Raw genomic sequence first — 18,272 nt, forward strand, 5'->3', positions numbered from 1 at the left:
GAAATCCATTAATATTCATCACTCTTTTTACAATTGTACAAGCAATTTCGCGCCGACGTCAGCTCCACTTTCGGAAATGGTAAACAGCGAGGTGTTATTCATATAATCCCAAGCATGACATGTCATGATAATAATCGAAACACTCTTGTAGGCTATTCTTATGCTTGGCCAAATGTCATGACTTTCACTTTTATTTTACATTATTATGCACAAGCCCAGATATCATCTGAAACTTTGGAAGAATTCCTATCATATATTGGCAGCCATCCAGCATCTTTTAACCAGTTTGATATGCGGTGCTGGCTCTGACCGGCCACCGGAGCTCCCGGCCACTCGTTCGTCTTTGTTGTGTGCAAGCCGCACCGCACATGCATAAAAACGTTAATCATTTCATTCATTCATCAATTCATTCATTTTCCTTCTGCTTCGTCTCTATTTTAGTGGAAAAGCAATATTCTGGACAAACTAAAGACATTTTGCAAACGTAACCGTGGCAGAACCACAAAAAATAGGAAAAAAGAAGAGAAAGACGATATCAAAGTGATAGCTACAAAGGATAAATAGAAATATTAATTTAGAATCACGGATGACTTATTTAAGCGCAATAGCCCAAATGCATGTCATAAAATATTAATATTAACAATCATAATTTAAATAATGAAATTATATAACCTATCCCAATCCTGACATTCTGTGACATTCTCATAAAATCTCTCTGGTTTTGAATATCTTTGTTCGTAATTGTTCTTAGCCCTGTCAATGTTTATCTATGTTGTATTATTATTATTATATTTCCTCTCCTGTTTCTCTTGCGTTTATATTCTTTAGCTGTCAATATAATACTTCGCGTCTATGGAAGAAAGAGTCAATAAAGATAGACAATGTGTAACATCATATTCATCAAAAGACGGTTTATGTGCAAGTAACTGCACCGGTCCGAGCAGGGAGCGAGCCGGCATGGGAGACGAGCTCCGATAAGATTGCAGAACAACGTCTGTCCCTGGATCCGAGGAGTGAGCTTTACGCGATCACCAGCTGGCTTCCGTTACATAAGGGCAAATATAGATGACTAAAACCTCATTTACTCATTTTACTCATACTTTTTATCATTTATAATGTCCAAGGCATTGATATTAATATTAAATGCTACTTTTGTGCCTTTAATAGCCTTTTTCTCGCCTGTTTACTGGGTTAAAAATCTTACATTCCATCTCCACCTGCTGGTGAAAGCTAGAGCAGCTGGCGATCTTCAATCTGCAATCTATTGCTTCTCCTGCAGTTCCCGGATGTGATGTTGAATTTTAACAGTCGAATTTGATCCACTGAATTTATGGAAGCGAATATTTGAACTGAAATAAAATGAACTGAAAATTACCTTTTGAATATTATACATCGTATTTTTAAAGGGTATTGAATATTTTGTAAGTGAAATCTGAAAATTGAATATGAATTATTGAATTTTTAAGTATGAAAACGTGTTTGAAATATTTTTCGTTGAAATATTCAAAGCTTAAATAAACAGATATGTTAAATTTCAGGACCTAAAAATACAAACCTAGGAATTCAAGTCATTAAAATGCAAGAACTTGTTAATACGGTGTATTATTTTTTTCAGTTTGTGATATTCAACAAGCTTTTTAATTCAAGACTTTAGGCATTGATTTTGTTCCATAGTGTTACCTTTACATTCTATCAAAATTATTGTTAATATGGGCCTCTTTAGACTAGGTCACTTCGTCTGTTTTCTCTGATCAGACAAGTCTCACTTCAAACTTCGATCCGATCTTGAAATACCCTGCAGATTTAACTACTTTACGCCGACTAAAGCATCAGATACACCGCATTTAAATATGTTTTTACAGAAACAGAAGCTACATATCTTATTCAATATAAAAATGATTTTATATGAAGGCTGCAGGACGCTTTGTACTTCACCCGTTTTTTTAGTAAAACGTCAGCACAAGTTCAGCACAAGATTTCTGTTATTGTTATAGCATAAATTAAACACCATTTTTTCCTGTGCAAAATTTAATTGAAAACTGTAAAGACCCCCCCCCCCCCAAAAAAAAAAAAAAACTACCTCTATATAAAATAACTCTATATTTTTAAATATTTCTTCCTCTCCAATCACATAAGTTGGCAACTGATGTGATACTGTAATTTGATATTAATTTAACATATTAATTTGATAGTACAACAGTTAACGACCAGACAAAATGAGTAAAAAATCTGTCATAAAATGAGTTGTTGTTTAAGGCAAATATCTGACTATGTCATATTGCCTATAACATACTCTCACATGTTTGTTTTGTTTAAATTTTGGGAGGAGAAAGCAAGCATCAGATAGAGCGATCTCATAGGCATGATTGTTGAAGTGATGTTCATGTTCAAACAAAAATTAAAAAGAACAAATAACAAAAAATAAATAAAGAGGCTTCCTCTATATTTTTTAAAAATGTCCATTTAACCCAGAAGAAAAGGCAAGTCAAATGAATTTTTTTAAACGTAAAAAACAAACATTAAAACCAGAGGTCAACAGGTGCTTTAGCATGAATCTAATTTCTACAATCAAATCATCTGTGTGTATTAGCATTCAGCGCAGAGCTACATTACCTGTGACCTGAAGGGGCACCGTATCTTGTTCATCATTAATGCCAACCACGACCTCGCAGCGGTACATCCCTGAATCGCTGGACCGCAGGCCTGTCAGCACCAAGCTGGCGTTGTAGCGGTTTCCTGGGTATCCCGGCAAGGTAACGCGACCCTGGAAGGCTTTCTTCACCTTGATGATGTTGTCTTTGGCCACTAGGATAGACTGCTGCTTCTGGAGGCCATCTGGGCCACGCTGACCCCACAGTTTGGTCCACTTGATGCGAGGAGGTTCATGTGAGGGACTCGGGCTCAGAGTGAAAACACACGGCAAGAGGGCTGAACCCGATAGAGGCTCCTGGACCTGCTGGTGAGTCACTTTACGCATGTTCACCACAGTGTCACCCCTCACCAGGCCTAAGGACAGAAGAGAAATGACAACATTAAGACTAATCTGTGCATTATTAACAGTTTATGAAGAGGCACAATTATAAATGTGAGGTCCCTATTCATTATAACTGTCCCTTTAGGACTGTCACCTCTGTTTTTTAGTTTGTACATCTTCTTTATTTTTCCAGTGTTTTCTCTTTGTTCCTATTTGAAGTTTCTATGATTGAATCTTTGGCTCAATGATTATGTTCACCTGTGTCTCGTTTAGTTACTTATTCTTTTTATATTGGAGACTACCTTCACATGCTAGCAAAATGATCATAAAAATATGAGTTTCCCGGTTATAGATTGATCAAGAATGACTTTTTATGTTATATTAACTATTAGTAAATTCATAGATAGGCACAATTCCATTAATTCAAGCTTAATGCTAAAATCTCAATAAAAGCTTTGAATGTATCTTATATCGAATACATTGTATTATATGAACTGCTATCACCATTCTTGTAGTCATAGAATATGGTTGCTCCAGTGTTAATAGTTATTTACATAAATGTAAAAGTCAAGTTTGTGTTTAAAATTATAAGAAACAATAGAATAATAGTTTCCCAGTGCTGGGTTGTGACTGGATGGGCTTCCGCTGCGTAAAACATATGCTGGAATAGATGGTGGTTCATTTCACGGTAGCAACCTCTGAAATAAAGACTAAGCCAAAGAAAAATGAAAGAATGAATAAAAAAAAAAAAAAAAATTAATTGATTAAAATGAAATGAATAAAGAGGTTATTCCTACATTATATGTTCTCAAAATAAATAAACAACAAGACTGTGTTTGCATAGCATACCAGGCATGCAATTTTTAAAATCTAAAGTAAGGTAATTTATTTTAAAGTATTGTAATGTACAGAGTACTCCTACAAAATAAGCAATATATGTCAAAGTATACTGCAATGAATGATGTACCTCAGTATTCAATGCATTTTACCCATGAACGAGTCATTCCCTTTTTATTTCAGCAGAAACAAACTCCTTGCTTTCCCACTTTTTCAATTGAAATTTTACCTTAACAATTGGAAACTAAATACAATTTTACTGCCGTTTTAATTTTATTATTGTTATTTAATGTTTTTTATTTTATTTTATTATTGTAAAAGGGTGGTCCACGGTGTATTTTAAGGCTTGGTTGTGTTTATAAGATGCAAAGCCATGTGTGCTCATGTTTTACTTGCAGAAAATCATGTTATTTGTTCATATATCTTACTCTGATTATAAAAAGCTACTCCCCTAACATAAAAACGACAGGTCATATTTTCTAGTTCCTCTGAAAGGTCTGCCCTCAAGAGGCTCTGATTGGTTCGCTAACATAATGTGGTGGGATTCACGTATTGGCTCCACGTCACTCACCTACAAGTGTGCGCTTTTGCACTGTGTAAACAGTCTAGTCAGAGCAGCTGTTAGCAACATTAGCTGCCTGATTCATAAAAATATGTAGAGCACACAGCTCATGCCTGCTCTCTAGAATAAAATCTGACAAGTGTCTTTCACATATATTTTGAATAAGCATGTGTAAGTAATAGGAAACGTTCACATCTTTAGCAAGTTGGTTATTTGAGATGTAGAACGCACGGAAATCAGACGCATAGAGAGACCTGCATAAAGAGACACACATAGAGAGACACTGCACGCGCTGCTGAAGACTGTGGCTGTTTACAGGGGTTTGTTAGCGATGCCAAACAGCATTTCCCATAGTTTACATCTTTGCTTACGTCCTCGCTACCACATACTGTTAACACTAGAAGCTGTGCCTGCATGGAGTTGATAAATTTTAACAAATAAAAAAACTTATAGCCTGTGGCTCACAATCCACAGCTTCGTCAATTGGAGGAGTTTTAGCCAAATCCAGCACTGGGAGAGATTCTAGAAGTTCTCCTTTGTCAAATGCTAGCGCTATATCTTTTTAAAAATAATTCTCTGGGACATCATTAAAATTAAAGTGTAAGCACTTCTCTCTTTGTGTCGTGTACTTTGGAAGCCCAAATACAGAAACAGAACAAGCTTTGTGGAAACAGCAGCATTTGGATGGCATTTTAGCTTTCACTGCTTTAACATTACAGCGCCTCTGGCCATGCCCATTTGCTGCGCAGGGTGTGTGTGCGTGGTGAATGCATGTAGTCAGAAGCCTTTGTAATCTCACTAGCCCAGGTGTATTTTGTTTGTAGTCCTCAAACTTTGTTCGCTGTAAGCTTTGCTAAGCTAGTTCTGATGCAAAGAGAGCCAACGTCTCTCTTTGCATTGAAATTTGAGCGTCTTACATTCAGTGATGTTGTTTATGTTCACACAGCTACATTACACATCAACTAAAGTTTAAAGTATGATATCGTAGTGGACCACTGCTTTAATGTTAATATTAATAACATTAATGAATGTCTGGTTATTTGTATTACCGATATATACTTTACAATAAGGTTATATTAGCCCATAAAGTTAACAAGCGGGAATTTGAATGTTAATAATGCATGTTGAACTATGATTAATAAATGCTGTACAAGTGTTGTTTATAATTAGTTCCTGATTGTAAGTACATTATCTAATGAAACCTTATTGTAAAGTGCAACTGTTTTTTTTGTTTGTTTACTATATTAAAAACTATCTAGAGCTCACTTATATGAAAAAAAAAATACCCAGAGTTCTCCAAACCAGATAAGTCGATTAATAAATCAAAAAATGATGTGAATGAAAAAGCACATGAAGGTCAGGATAGAGTCATCGCCCTCACCCAGTGCCCCAATCTCTCTTCTTAATTATAGTATGTGTGTGTGTTGTGGCGCAGAGATGAAATTTCCCTGTGCTGTTGGAAGACTCCCTTCTTTACATTAAATCAAATCAAATAACGGCAGGGCAAGGCCAGACATGAGGTGCCGGTCGAAAGCCCACTCTAATGAAAATAAATCAATGAATCTTTGCGCTCTCTGTGGAAATAGTCAGTGCTCTATCGTACCTCTTGTCATTCATTCAATCCGTCTTGCAGCAATTACATTCTCACCTTCACATATGCAAGTGAGAAGGATGATGGGTTGCCATGTGCAATTTGATAAGCTATAATGCTCAACCCAGGCTTGTTGGAAATTTACGCGAACGACTTACATTTACGCAAAATTGTAATGTTGCTCAGGGTACATCCTGCTTTAGTTTCCAAACTACACATCCACAAGAGGCTGTACAAACCATAACAGTAATCATGACACAGCACAGTATTCCTAAAAAACAACAAAACGGTTGCAAAATTGTAGCAACATGTTACTTCAAGCTAGCAACACAGTACAAAATAAAAAACATGCTAGCTTTATGGCAAGACATGGTAATTCATGCTAGCATTGTGCTGAAAATGATAGCAATATGTATAATAGCTAAAATGTGTTAGCCCAGCATGCTAAACATGTTAACAAAATATCTATAAACATGGTAAAACATGATTCACTATTAATATTATAAAATTTAATGTTTAAAAAGTTACTTAAATAAAAAGAAATGTTTAAAATGAATAAGCCATCAGTTAAAAATGCTAGCAACATCATAGTTCACAATAGCTTAATGTAAAGCACTATAACTCAACATGCTTGAATCAATGTACAGTAGGAATGTACTCTAAAATATACTAGAAAGCATGTTGCTATCATATTTTGTAGCATTTTAACATACTGGGCATGTTGCTTAGCATGCTAAAAATGTTAGCAACATATCTATAAACATGCTAAAAACATGATTCATGTTAGCATTATGGTAAACCACTATTAATATTTTAAAATTTCATAAGGTTATTTAAAAAGACAGAAATGCTTAAGATGGGTAAGCCATTGGTTAAAAAATGCTAGCAACATGTTGGTTTACAATAGCTTAATGTAAAACACAGTAGCTCAACATGCTTGAAATGTAGCAACATACTCTAAAAACATACTAAATCTAGCTGGAAATTTGTTAGAAGTTTCTTAAAACATGCTTACAGCATGCTAAATAAAACAGCAACATCTTAAAAGGTGTTAATTTATACTAACGATGTGGTAAAATGTTAAAATATAGCAGATGATGGTTATGATATTAATGGAATTTCAATTCACTCTAGCATAATATTAAAACATGCTAGTAGTGTGTTAACAATGCAAGAAACATTGTTTCAACTTACTAATTAATGCTACCAACATGTAAAAATGTGTTTTAGGCTTATTAAAGAATCCTTTCTCTAGGTAGACTAATCAAGAAACAAAATCTATAATATTTTACTGCCTCTGGTGTTATTGTCTTGGTTGATAAAGCAAGTGATAAAACTTGGCCATTTAGTCTATGCATCAACCCTCTTTCTGCTAATGCTACCTCCTGATTTACCTCATTCCTTACTTTTTTAACAGCTGAGACAAAAGGTATTATGATGAAGAAAAAAATCTCAATTTTCCTGTGCGGTAACAGCTGCCAGGGTTTGCTGAATTTATAAGTCACAATGTGAGTGCGGTGTAAATAGTGGAAGAGTATAAATAATAAATAGTTTACTATTGTATAATGTATTCATATTGATTTCAGCAAAATAACTTTGTATGCCTCTCCCAAACTGCTTAACTTATGTTTGTACTTTGTTTCAGAATCAATGATTGAAGTATAAACAGGGTTGTCTGCCCTTGCTGGACAGATTTTCTTTAAGGATTATGGGATTTTCTTTTGGATACCTTTCATGTGTGTCAGTATAATAATCATGAGCTACTTTGGGTAGAAATAAAAACCAATATTGCCTACTGTGGAGTGAAAAAAAAAAAAACATGTATAGAGTCTACACTACCGTTCTAAAGTTTGGGGTTGCTAAGAAAGGGTTTTATTCAATAAGTTTCTTATGTTGCTAACACTTGCAACACTACCACAAATAAATGATCTGTTTATTCGTGTTAGCAACAAGTTAAATATGCTAAACAACATGTTATTAACATGCCCAGTACATTATTTATATAAATTTATTTATGCTAACCTGTGTTAGCAAAAGTACTATACATGTTAAATCATAACACCGTTGTGCTGAATGACATGATCAAGTAATTTTCATAGTTAAAATTCATCCTTGAAACATCTTAGCTGGTAACTTTGCAAATAATCTACAGACACAGTTACAGCATGCTAATTGGCGTTAGCAATGCGTTAAACATGTGAAACAGCATACAAATAACATACTTAGTACACTGCTAGTATGGTTAGCACAATGTTAACAAGTTAGGCATTTGTTTAAAGTTTTAGAATCATATAAATTTTAGTTAAAACATAACAACATGCAAATGTTAGATGTGCTAAACATGCTACAAACTTGCTAATTAATCTATCAAACTGTTAAAAAACAAAAACAGTTTGAAACATAATTGTTTTTGCTAACAATACATGCTAACAATGTTAACAAAGTACTTGGCTTATTAATAGGCTTATTAATTTTAGCATTATAACTTTTTTTATTAATGCGTGCAACATACAGCCATGCTGGAAATATGTTTAACATGGTTACGGCATGATTATTCATGTTAGCAACAGGTTAAACACGCTAAGCAACATGTTATTAACATGCTCAGTGCACTGCTAGTATGGTTAGCACAAAGCTAACATGCTTATTCATTGCTAACATGTTAACTGTTGTGTTAAAATACATTTTTGTTATTGTTTTACCACCTCTTGTTAGGCTAAATTGGGACACTATTAAGGGTTTTAAAAAATCCTAAAGAATAAAATCCACTTGTGTTTTTTTTTTCCACTCATCATGTATTTTGAATAACATTTTACCTAATCAAAATGGAAGCCTTTTGACCCTATTTTAGTTTTGTATACAAAAATTGGTAAGACACTTTTTTTCAAACCCAAAATCCAAATACATTTGAGAGCAAACAGCATAATCATGACCACTCTTACCGTGCATATTTACAGTAAGTATGATGGTAAAAACCCATCCATGATGACATTTAGCAAAAGCATGAAGCATAATGTCCTCTCTAACAGGCACAAGTCATTTGTGGGAGTAATAGCAACTATCTTGGTGGAGATGATGGCGTTGGAGAATGGCATTTATCCTCTGTCCCCACAGAAATGGACTGTACAGAGGTGAAAACGCAGCCAGCGAGTGCTTGACAACATCAATGCCAGGGGTAAATGGACTCGCAATTTTCCTGTTGAATCAAGGGACACATCTTCACAAACATGTCACGAAACAAATCGCCTGGCCGAGAGGAAAGATTCGATTTGAGTTTGCTCTGCTGAGGGTCTCAAATCAGAAGTGCTGGTCAAAGAAAAGGTCCTACGCTATTTACTGAGGTCAAACACAGAGGATTCGCATGCAAATATAAATGTAAATCTGGTCTTACAGGAATCCACCTTAGTGTGTCATAATAATAGGAATATATATATATATATATATATATATATATATATATATATATATATATATATATATATATATATATATATATATATATATATATGTGTGTATAATGATATATCTAAATTATACATTTTTACAAAATTATTATTATTATAATTATTATAATTATTATTATTACTACTATTATTATTATAATTTTTATTATTATTATTATTATTATTAATAGTAATAATGAACCAATACAAATTATATACATATGTTTATTGTATATTTTTATAAAAATGTTAAAGTATTAATTTATATTTAATTACTAAATAATATTAGCAATAACACGTAACAATAATAACAATAACAATTAATTATTAAATGTATTATTATAAATAATAGTAATAACAAGCCAATCTATAATATAAATATTCAATTTAAAATGTAATGAAATAAAATTATTAAAATAATAATTGTATATTTAATTACACTAAATATTAAAGTAATAATAATAACAATATTAATTATTATTATTAATAATAATAATAACATTAATAATAATAATAATAATAGTAATAACAAGCCTATCTAAATTAGATATATTATTATTAAATTATTACTAAATTATATTATTAAATTATTATTTGTAAATGTAATTAATTACACAATTAATATTAAAGTAATAATAATACCAATATCTATTCTTGTTGATGTTAATAATAATAATAATAATAATAATTACAATAATAATAATAATAACAATAACATTAATTAGTAATAATAAACCTAAAACCTATATATTTTAATATTAAATTATTATTAAATTATATTGTTAAATTATTAATTTTATATTAAATTAAACAATTAATATAATGTAATAATAATAATAACAATATTAAAAATTATTATTATTATTATTATTATTATTATTATTATTATTATTATTATTATGGAATTCATACCATTTGCAGCACATTTGTGAACATATAAATAAAAAAACATTACATTATAGAATTACTTATTCATTAAAGGGCACCTATGGTGAAAAATCTACTTTTCAAGCTGTTTGGACAGACATGTGTGTAGGTATAGTGTATATACGGTGATATTGGGGTGATATAAACACACCCAGTCCTGTTTTTTTTAAATTTAACAACGTAAAAACGGTGGACCAATTCGAGTGGTTTTCAGCGACCGCAACTTGACGTAGGAGTGCGGTCCAGCCGCCTACCATTTATGATTGACAGGCGTGTCACCATATCTTCAGTTTGTTGATTCATGTCCGCCGTTTTCAGCGTGAGTCAAAGCAATATCACTAAAGGAACACCCATGCTCTACTTTTAGATGTAAGGTGTATTTTTTATTTTTAGATGTATTGGCGCAACACAAGATCAATATTCTCCACATTATAGCTCTGATCTGAATCATTGTTTGAACCTTTAGGTAGGTATGCAAACGTGTACTTTTCATTGCGTCTACCTTATACTTCAGCCGATCTTAACTAGGTGCAGTTGTAAAGTGCATGTGCATTGCTTCATGAGCTCGTCTCTCCATTGGAAATAAAACTTGCCTGCAGGTCGCACACCAGTCAAAGGTAATTCAGTGTGCGTGGTTATTAGTCTTCGGCACTTGAAACTAGCACACAGTTGGCTGTAAAACTATGCAAAGACACACATGATTTTGTACTCTCTGCTTGGTCTGTGTCCGAGTCATACATGTACGGCTGAATGCTGGTCCTCTCACTCAGGTTGCTTGCTTCTCTCTGTCTGTCTGTCTGTTGCAAACACAGAGCGGGCAAACTCTTGTCTCCGCCCCCTTGTTACGTTGGCCGGGAAATCGAAACAAATTTTCCTGTGTACACGCCCCCAAAATGACACTTATTAACACATTATAAAAAAATAAATCTGAACTGTGTTTTGAACTGAACCTAAACTGGCACACTCAGAAGAACTATAATATTAATACTAAATCAAAAAAAGGGGTAAAATATGTGCCCTTTAAATATTATATAAATAAAATAGTATTTAAAACCATTTATACTATTTATTCATAATAAAAAAAACTCTATATACAACAATATAATTGTATATTACAACAGCAAAAATTTATATTACACTATAAATTCCTGATTATTTAGAAACTACCACATCGTTTATGTTATCAGAAGCATTTCCCAAACTCTTTTTCCACAGCTCAGAAGCAGCAGGACAATTGAAAACATTAAATTATAAATTATAATTTGTATGTAAGCTCTGGAGGGGATTGACTCCTCCTCTCCAGTCCTTCCGCAAGATCTTGCCTTAAAGCCTATGCTTCCCTTCCTTTTCTTTGCTTCCATCTCTAGGGAAGTATTGCTCACGATAAGGAAAAGGCACAGAATTACCTTCCTGTCGCCTGAATTCATGCTCAAGTGAGACTTCGGAGCATGACTTCGTTTCCCCAAGCCCTCAGTGCCCACTTGCAAACATTCATAATTGCATTTCTGCACATTTCTCAGATGCATTTAAACAGATATGTTGTAAATTAGGCAGTGCGCCGGATACAGTTGTGTTGTGCCAACCATGTGAAAAATGTGTTTCCTCTGTAATGTTTTGTGTGCAAGCGTGATCTAATTTGCCACATTAAATAAACAGAAATCAAATGCAGATACCTCCTTAAAAACCAAATTACGCCTCGGAGTCAAGGAATAAAAAATTGCTTTGGTCCCACATGGGTAAATAATGAATGTAAGAAGCATGGCGAAATATACTAAATCTGCATTTAGATGGAAATGTTTTTACAAGCATAACCCCCTGGAGATTGTCCTTTTGTTTGAAATTCTGCCGTTGTTTTTAATCTTCCTTTGTCCGTCTGAGGTCGGGCCAAAAAGAAGGTAAAATATCAACCTAGGCTCATAAAAAATAGGTGCCCTAGGCAGCATTTCTGCAAAAACAATATTATGTTGCTTCTTGAATGTTTCCAAGTTAAAGGTAGAAAAGCAGGGATTGGTAGCCAATAAACGAAAACTTTAGTCAAACAATAATCCTAAAGTAAGTGGTAGCCAATCCCAGATGACTGGCACATAAACATAAAGTCTTCCAGGCATGTTTCACTCTCGTACTTCCCTACCATTCTCGCTCTGAGCCGATTCAAACCATTTCTGAGATATGTTTGTATGCATAGATACAATAAATAGACCACTAGCAGTGACTAACATTGGTCAATTCAATTGGTCAACAATACAATATTGGTATTCTTACATTATGGCCTTCCTCAGAATCCCTTCTTTAAATACTTACAGGTTAGGAGCTCTGTGTACTCTCAAAGGAAAAATTATACAGAACCTCCACTGTCAACCATTGAGAATCACACCTTAAAGCACTTGAAAAACAGGGGTAACCTATCATCATTTTATAATTTACTTCTTGAGGGGTCAAAAGAAAATTCTCTATCTTACCTATCTGCATGGGAAAATGATCTTTAGGAAAATATTTCAAAGGAAGAATGGGAAGAATCATGTATTTGCCAAAACCCATAGAATCAACAATAGATGTAGACTACTGCAGTATAAATGGCTTTTTGGAGCATACATTACCCCAGTAAAGCTAAATAAATGCAATTCAAATATTTCTGACTGGTGTACAAAATGCAGAGAAGAAATAGGTACCCTTTATCGTTGTATGTGGAAATGTAAAGAGTTGCAGAAATTCTGGAAGGAGACTCTTTGTTTAATAAGTCAATTAACAGGGGAAAATGTTCCTCTCAACCCCAAACTGTGTTTATTTCATATATACCCAAGTACTCTGGTTGTGAATACAAAGAAGCGCAAACTAATAGATTTTAGTTTGCTGCAGGCCAAGCGTGTTATTGCATTAAAATAGAAAGAAACTCAAAGGCCCTCTTCTAATCAATGGATCAAGGAAATGTCCTGTAATCTTGCTCTGGAAACTCACATTATCAAAGGGAAGTTAAGAGACTTTTATAGCATTTGCAACCCCTTTCTACACTTTTGCAACCAAGTGCACCTGACAGCAAATTAGAACTTAAATAAAACATCAAGGTCAACCAGTGAACTACTTTTGATGTTGTATGCAAATAATTATACTGTATATTAACTCTTTTTATTTTTATTTATTTACTTTTATTTTTTTATTTACTTATTTATTCATTTATTTTTTTTATTTTCTTACTGTTGTTATTATTTTTAAGTTTTGTATGTTATCCTGGAGTTGTTTTGTTGTAAGGTGTTCTTCAGATGTTTAAATGTCTTGTTTTAATGTTGTGAAAAACCCAATTAAAAAAAATGAATAAATAAAAAATTCTCTTCTTGAGGCCAGGGAATTGAGATGGATTTGAACCACATCCCAGACAGCGAAGTGCTGGGTTTGCTGAATACATGCAAAAGACTTCTGTCTGTAGCTTCAGTCAGTAGTGTGCATCTTAAGGCCAGGAGAGTGAGGATTACCCACAAAACACTTACTAGCTGGCCTAGGTTTCACTTGCCTTTCTATACCTCACTTCCATCCAGGTCTTGACACCAAAACAATATTTCCAACTCTACCAGTCCACCCCTGAGAAAGATTTGAACCACATCTCGGACATGGGAGAGCTTGGTTTGGTGAAAAGCATGTAAAAGACCCTCTTTACATCAGGGGAGTAGGTTTCATCTTACTCCTATCCGGGTCACGGCACCAATATAAACTTCACATTTTTAGTAGTCTGGCTCCAGGTAGAATTTGAACCACCTATTGTGCATCGGATGCAGGAACATTAACAAGGATGCAAAAGACAGCACGCTCTCAATGTCTCTCTTAAAAACCCAAAAGGGTGATGTTTACTTGTAAAGCTATTGTTAGATGGTCTCTGTAAATCTCATCCCTCTACGTATACCCAAGCTAAGCTAAATTGTCCGTAGTGTATGTCCTGGTCCTGCAAGTTAGGGGTTGAGCAGTGGGCTAACAACCCACCTCATAGAAAAACTAGATGTTACAAAACACCAACATGGTGCGGCTAAATATCAACTTCGATATAAATGGCCGAGGGAGTAAGTAAGTTATTAGTATAATTAATAGATTGTAAAGTCACTTTGTAAAGAAATACTACATGCCTGTGCACATGCAGTCCTGTAGTCCAGCAGTATTGTTTTGCAACCCTCTCATGAGAGGCTCATTCTGAAAACTTAGCCCTATATGTTTCTGGAGATCACGAATTATGTAGCCAGAGCAACGTACTGCTGCATTTTTAAAATGAATGCTATGGGGCAGTATGACGGCGTTACTTTTCGCGATAACCAGCTGACTGCTTACCTTCGTATGGACGACTTTCCCGCTGTTACCAGTTTGTCTGGTAACTCGACGTGTACATCAGCGGACTTTAGACACAGGGAGATATTGACCACAACATTGGGCTTCGAGTCCAGTGAAGAACGACTCCAGAAAGTGGGTTAAGCCAAAAAGTCAAATAAACAAGTAAATAACACGGTGAGAATGTGGTAAAACCTCAAAATGTGGTAAAAATCGGGTCTTTTCTTTTTATGGATTACTTTTGAAAATTGTTGGTTGGGTTTAGAGAAGTTGGTTGGTATCAACAAAATTGGTTGGATTTAGGGAAGGAGGAGGGTGGGTCAGTCGATCGGCCATTCAGTTAGTCAGTCGACAGCGGCCTCTGGTGGGTTTACGCAAGAACAGCAGGCATGAATGTCACTCACGAGAGAAATTTAAGGGTCTCAAAGAGCATACACAGCGGCCTCTGGTGGATTTGCAAAAACAAGAACTGGAAAAAAATAAATAAAATCCTGGGACGAATTTGGCGCTCTCCAGAAATGTATCTAGAGGTACGCTCTCAGAATGAGCCTGGGTTGAACACTCTTTTGTTGATAAATGAATAGCCAAAACACATAAAACTTTTAAATTGTAGGTGTCTAATAAACACCCCCATGGTTTACTACAGTGAATTGTTTGCACAGGTAGTGTTTTGCAGCTCTGTGAAAATCTTGGTAGAGGTAAATTTTTTTAATTAAGCTTTGGTTGTAAAATATTGATGATTATAGCGGGCAGTTGTCACTGCTTTACCCCATTTGACGTATTGTGACTATTTGTCGTCGTATTTGAACACCTGAATTACATTAAGTGCTGTCAGAAGCCTTTATCAACCTAGAACAGGGAACACAAGACAACAGCTCTAATATATGCAACTCTTACATGAATGTATTTTTTTCTCCTTCCCCCTTTTTTCTCTGCAGGAAAATGTAATTGGCTGCTTGCTGACAGTGGCCCCATTGTCTTCAATTACCCAGCAGCCACCAAATGACTGATCGATTGCAGGCCATGGTATATGCTGACAAGGGTGCCTTCTGTAGTTATTTCCATCATTTCATTCAACAGTAATATCTGACGGATTTTATTAAATATTCTGCTTTTATTACCACAGTGACTTAAAGGAACATGGCAATTACTGAAAGTAAAACATAATAAATGTCAGACATTAAAAAGGAAATAAAATTGCATATTATCACAATTACTATTATTAATTTATTATTATTATTATTATTATCATTACTATTATTTCATTTATTTTGATAGATTGGGATGATCAAGTTTGTTTATATCCAGTGTGTTTGCATAAATCATAATAAATTACAAGCATACAAATACAGCAGTGCAAAGATAAAAGTAAAATAAACAGTGTTTATGGTTTCTTTTATGGAGTCGAACAATATTCATGTTAGAAACATGCTAGCAACATGTTAATTTATCCTAGAAACATGCAAACAACAGCTAATTAATGTTAGAGACATGCCAACAACATACTAATTCATGTTAGAAACATGCTTATCCATGCTAGCAACATGCTAGCAACATGCTAATCAATGTCTGAAACATGCTAATAACACATACTAATAAATGCTTTATAATATAATGTAATATGCTTTTTAATTTATGTTGCTTTTAGCCAACTTTGTACTTTTTTAAACTAACTAAACTTTTTTCCAACAGGCTTTCCTAAGCCACCATAAAGTTTGTCCTCAAACTTTGATATCTAGCTCTAGTTCTAGATCATCATCATCATCATCATCATCATTATTATTGTTATTATTATTAATGTTATTATTGTTGTTATTACTATTATTTTGTTATTATTATTATTACTATTATTGTCATTATTATTATTATTATTATTATTACTATTGTTGTTGTTATTATTATTATTGTTATTATTTTATTACTATTATTATTATTATTATTATTATCATTTATTTATTGTATTTTTTATTATTATTACTATTATTATTTTTTCTTTTTATTATTACTATTATTATTATTATTATTATTATTAATAATATTGTTATTACTATTATTGTTATTATTATTATCAACAGTCATTCAATCAACCAAATAGTAAATACTTTTTAAAACAATAGTGATGATTTAAAAGGAACTAAAAAAAAAGAGTACAAAGGACTAACTTAATACTATCAATCATTATCCATACTTAAATGCTTTTTAACGGTTGCCAACATGAACACAGAGCTACTACAGCAAATTCTGATTGTACTGTAATTTCTGTTGGTGATGCTACTTTTACAGACCACCACTTTGGCAAATTGCCCATTTTGGCTGACATTTTCCCCTGGATCTTTTTCTCAGTTACTCAACCACAGGCCGAGACTGTCCCGCAGGGTCTAATTGTGTACAAGCACTCGCAAAACATGTGCCCACTGAGCCTGAAACAATCATGTGCCCACATATCCTTCGCATTCGAGGCATACGTTCACGGCAGGAGCAAGTAGCCCAGAAGTAAATCTACACACGCATCATTTCCACCAAAAACAGCCTGTTTTGTTTGATTCCCACTCTTACAGCGGGTATATAATGAAAATCTGACTTTTTCTTAAGTGCTATGATCAGGTGCTATCTACACACAGTGGTTCTCACATTCCGGTTCTCTGGCCCTACACATTTTGTGTGTCTTCCTTTCTTAACACATCTAATTCAGATCATCAACTCATTAACAGAGAAATCCATGAACTGATCCTTGTCTGTCAAATATAAGCGACATACAAAATGTGCAGGGCAGGGTAGCACAAGGAAAACAATTGAAAACCACTGATCTACCAACACAAAAAGTACATGAAAAAAGACAACAAGTGGATAAGTGGATATTGTGGATATGTATTGTCAGACATGTGTGACTGTTACAGGAGCACCACATGTTTAAGACACCATGTCAAGTTAATAGAATAACAACTTTTACACACACCACTGCTCATCAATGTCAGCTCCAAAGCAGTGGACCAATCAGAAGAACTCAGAGGCAAATTTCTGTTTACAGTGACAAAAATGTGTTTTTAGACACAAAGACGATTTCTGTGCGAATGTCTCCTAACTATTTAAGCAGAAATATGCCCTTAAGCCTGAGACACATCGAGTCCACCAACCTGATTTCACCAAGTACAGTAGGACATGTTTCAGGATAAACATCTATGTTGATCCTGGAACAACATTCCAATCAGCCAATCAGAATTAAGGGATAGGTGTATTGTTTATCCACTTCTACATGATTGTTATCCAACTAAAATTCCTCTCAGATTTTGAGAAAACTTTACAGTTATGATTGGGTTTAGGGTTAGGGAATAGGCAGGGGCGCAGCTACACATTTACTGAGGGGTATACGGGTTCAAGTTTTGCGTTTTTACGGGTTCAATATTTTTTCCTCATCAACATGTCTTCAACTTCAAACTAAAACATTTCACAGTTCTGAACACAACTGAAATAGCATGAAGTAGTAAAAGTATAATTACACTGAACAGGTTAAGTAACAAAAAATTTCATCTCATTCCACCCCAAATTTCTTCTCAATTTTATTTTCCTCACTAAATGAGTATAGCACCTTGACATGCCTTGCTTCTGTACTTTTCTTACATTTGTGAAAACAAA

At 34.0% G+C, this 18,272-nt stretch overlaps 1 protein-coding gene across 4 annotated transcripts in view; it reads right to left on the bottom strand.

The window, feature by feature from the left end:
- Window positions 1-18,272, bottom strand: part of ncanb (neurocan b) — a 292,758-nt gene that overhangs the window by 155,549 nt on the left and 118,937 nt on the right. For all 4 annotated transcript variants that reach the window (XM_073937755.1, XM_073937754.1, XM_073937756.1 and 1 more), the window contains one exon: window positions 2,614-3,006. In XM_073937755.1, coding sequence (XP_073793856.1) covers window positions 2,614-3,006 — 393 coding nt within the window. The remainder of the gene's footprint in view (window positions 1-2,613; window positions 3,007-18,272) is intronic.

This window comes from Danio rerio, chromosome 22 (genome assembly GCF_049306965.1).
Source record: "Danio rerio strain Tuebingen ecotype United States chromosome 22, GRCz12tu, whole genome shotgun sequence".
NCBI lineage: Eukaryota > Metazoa > Chordata > Actinopteri > Cypriniformes > Danionidae > Danio > Danio rerio.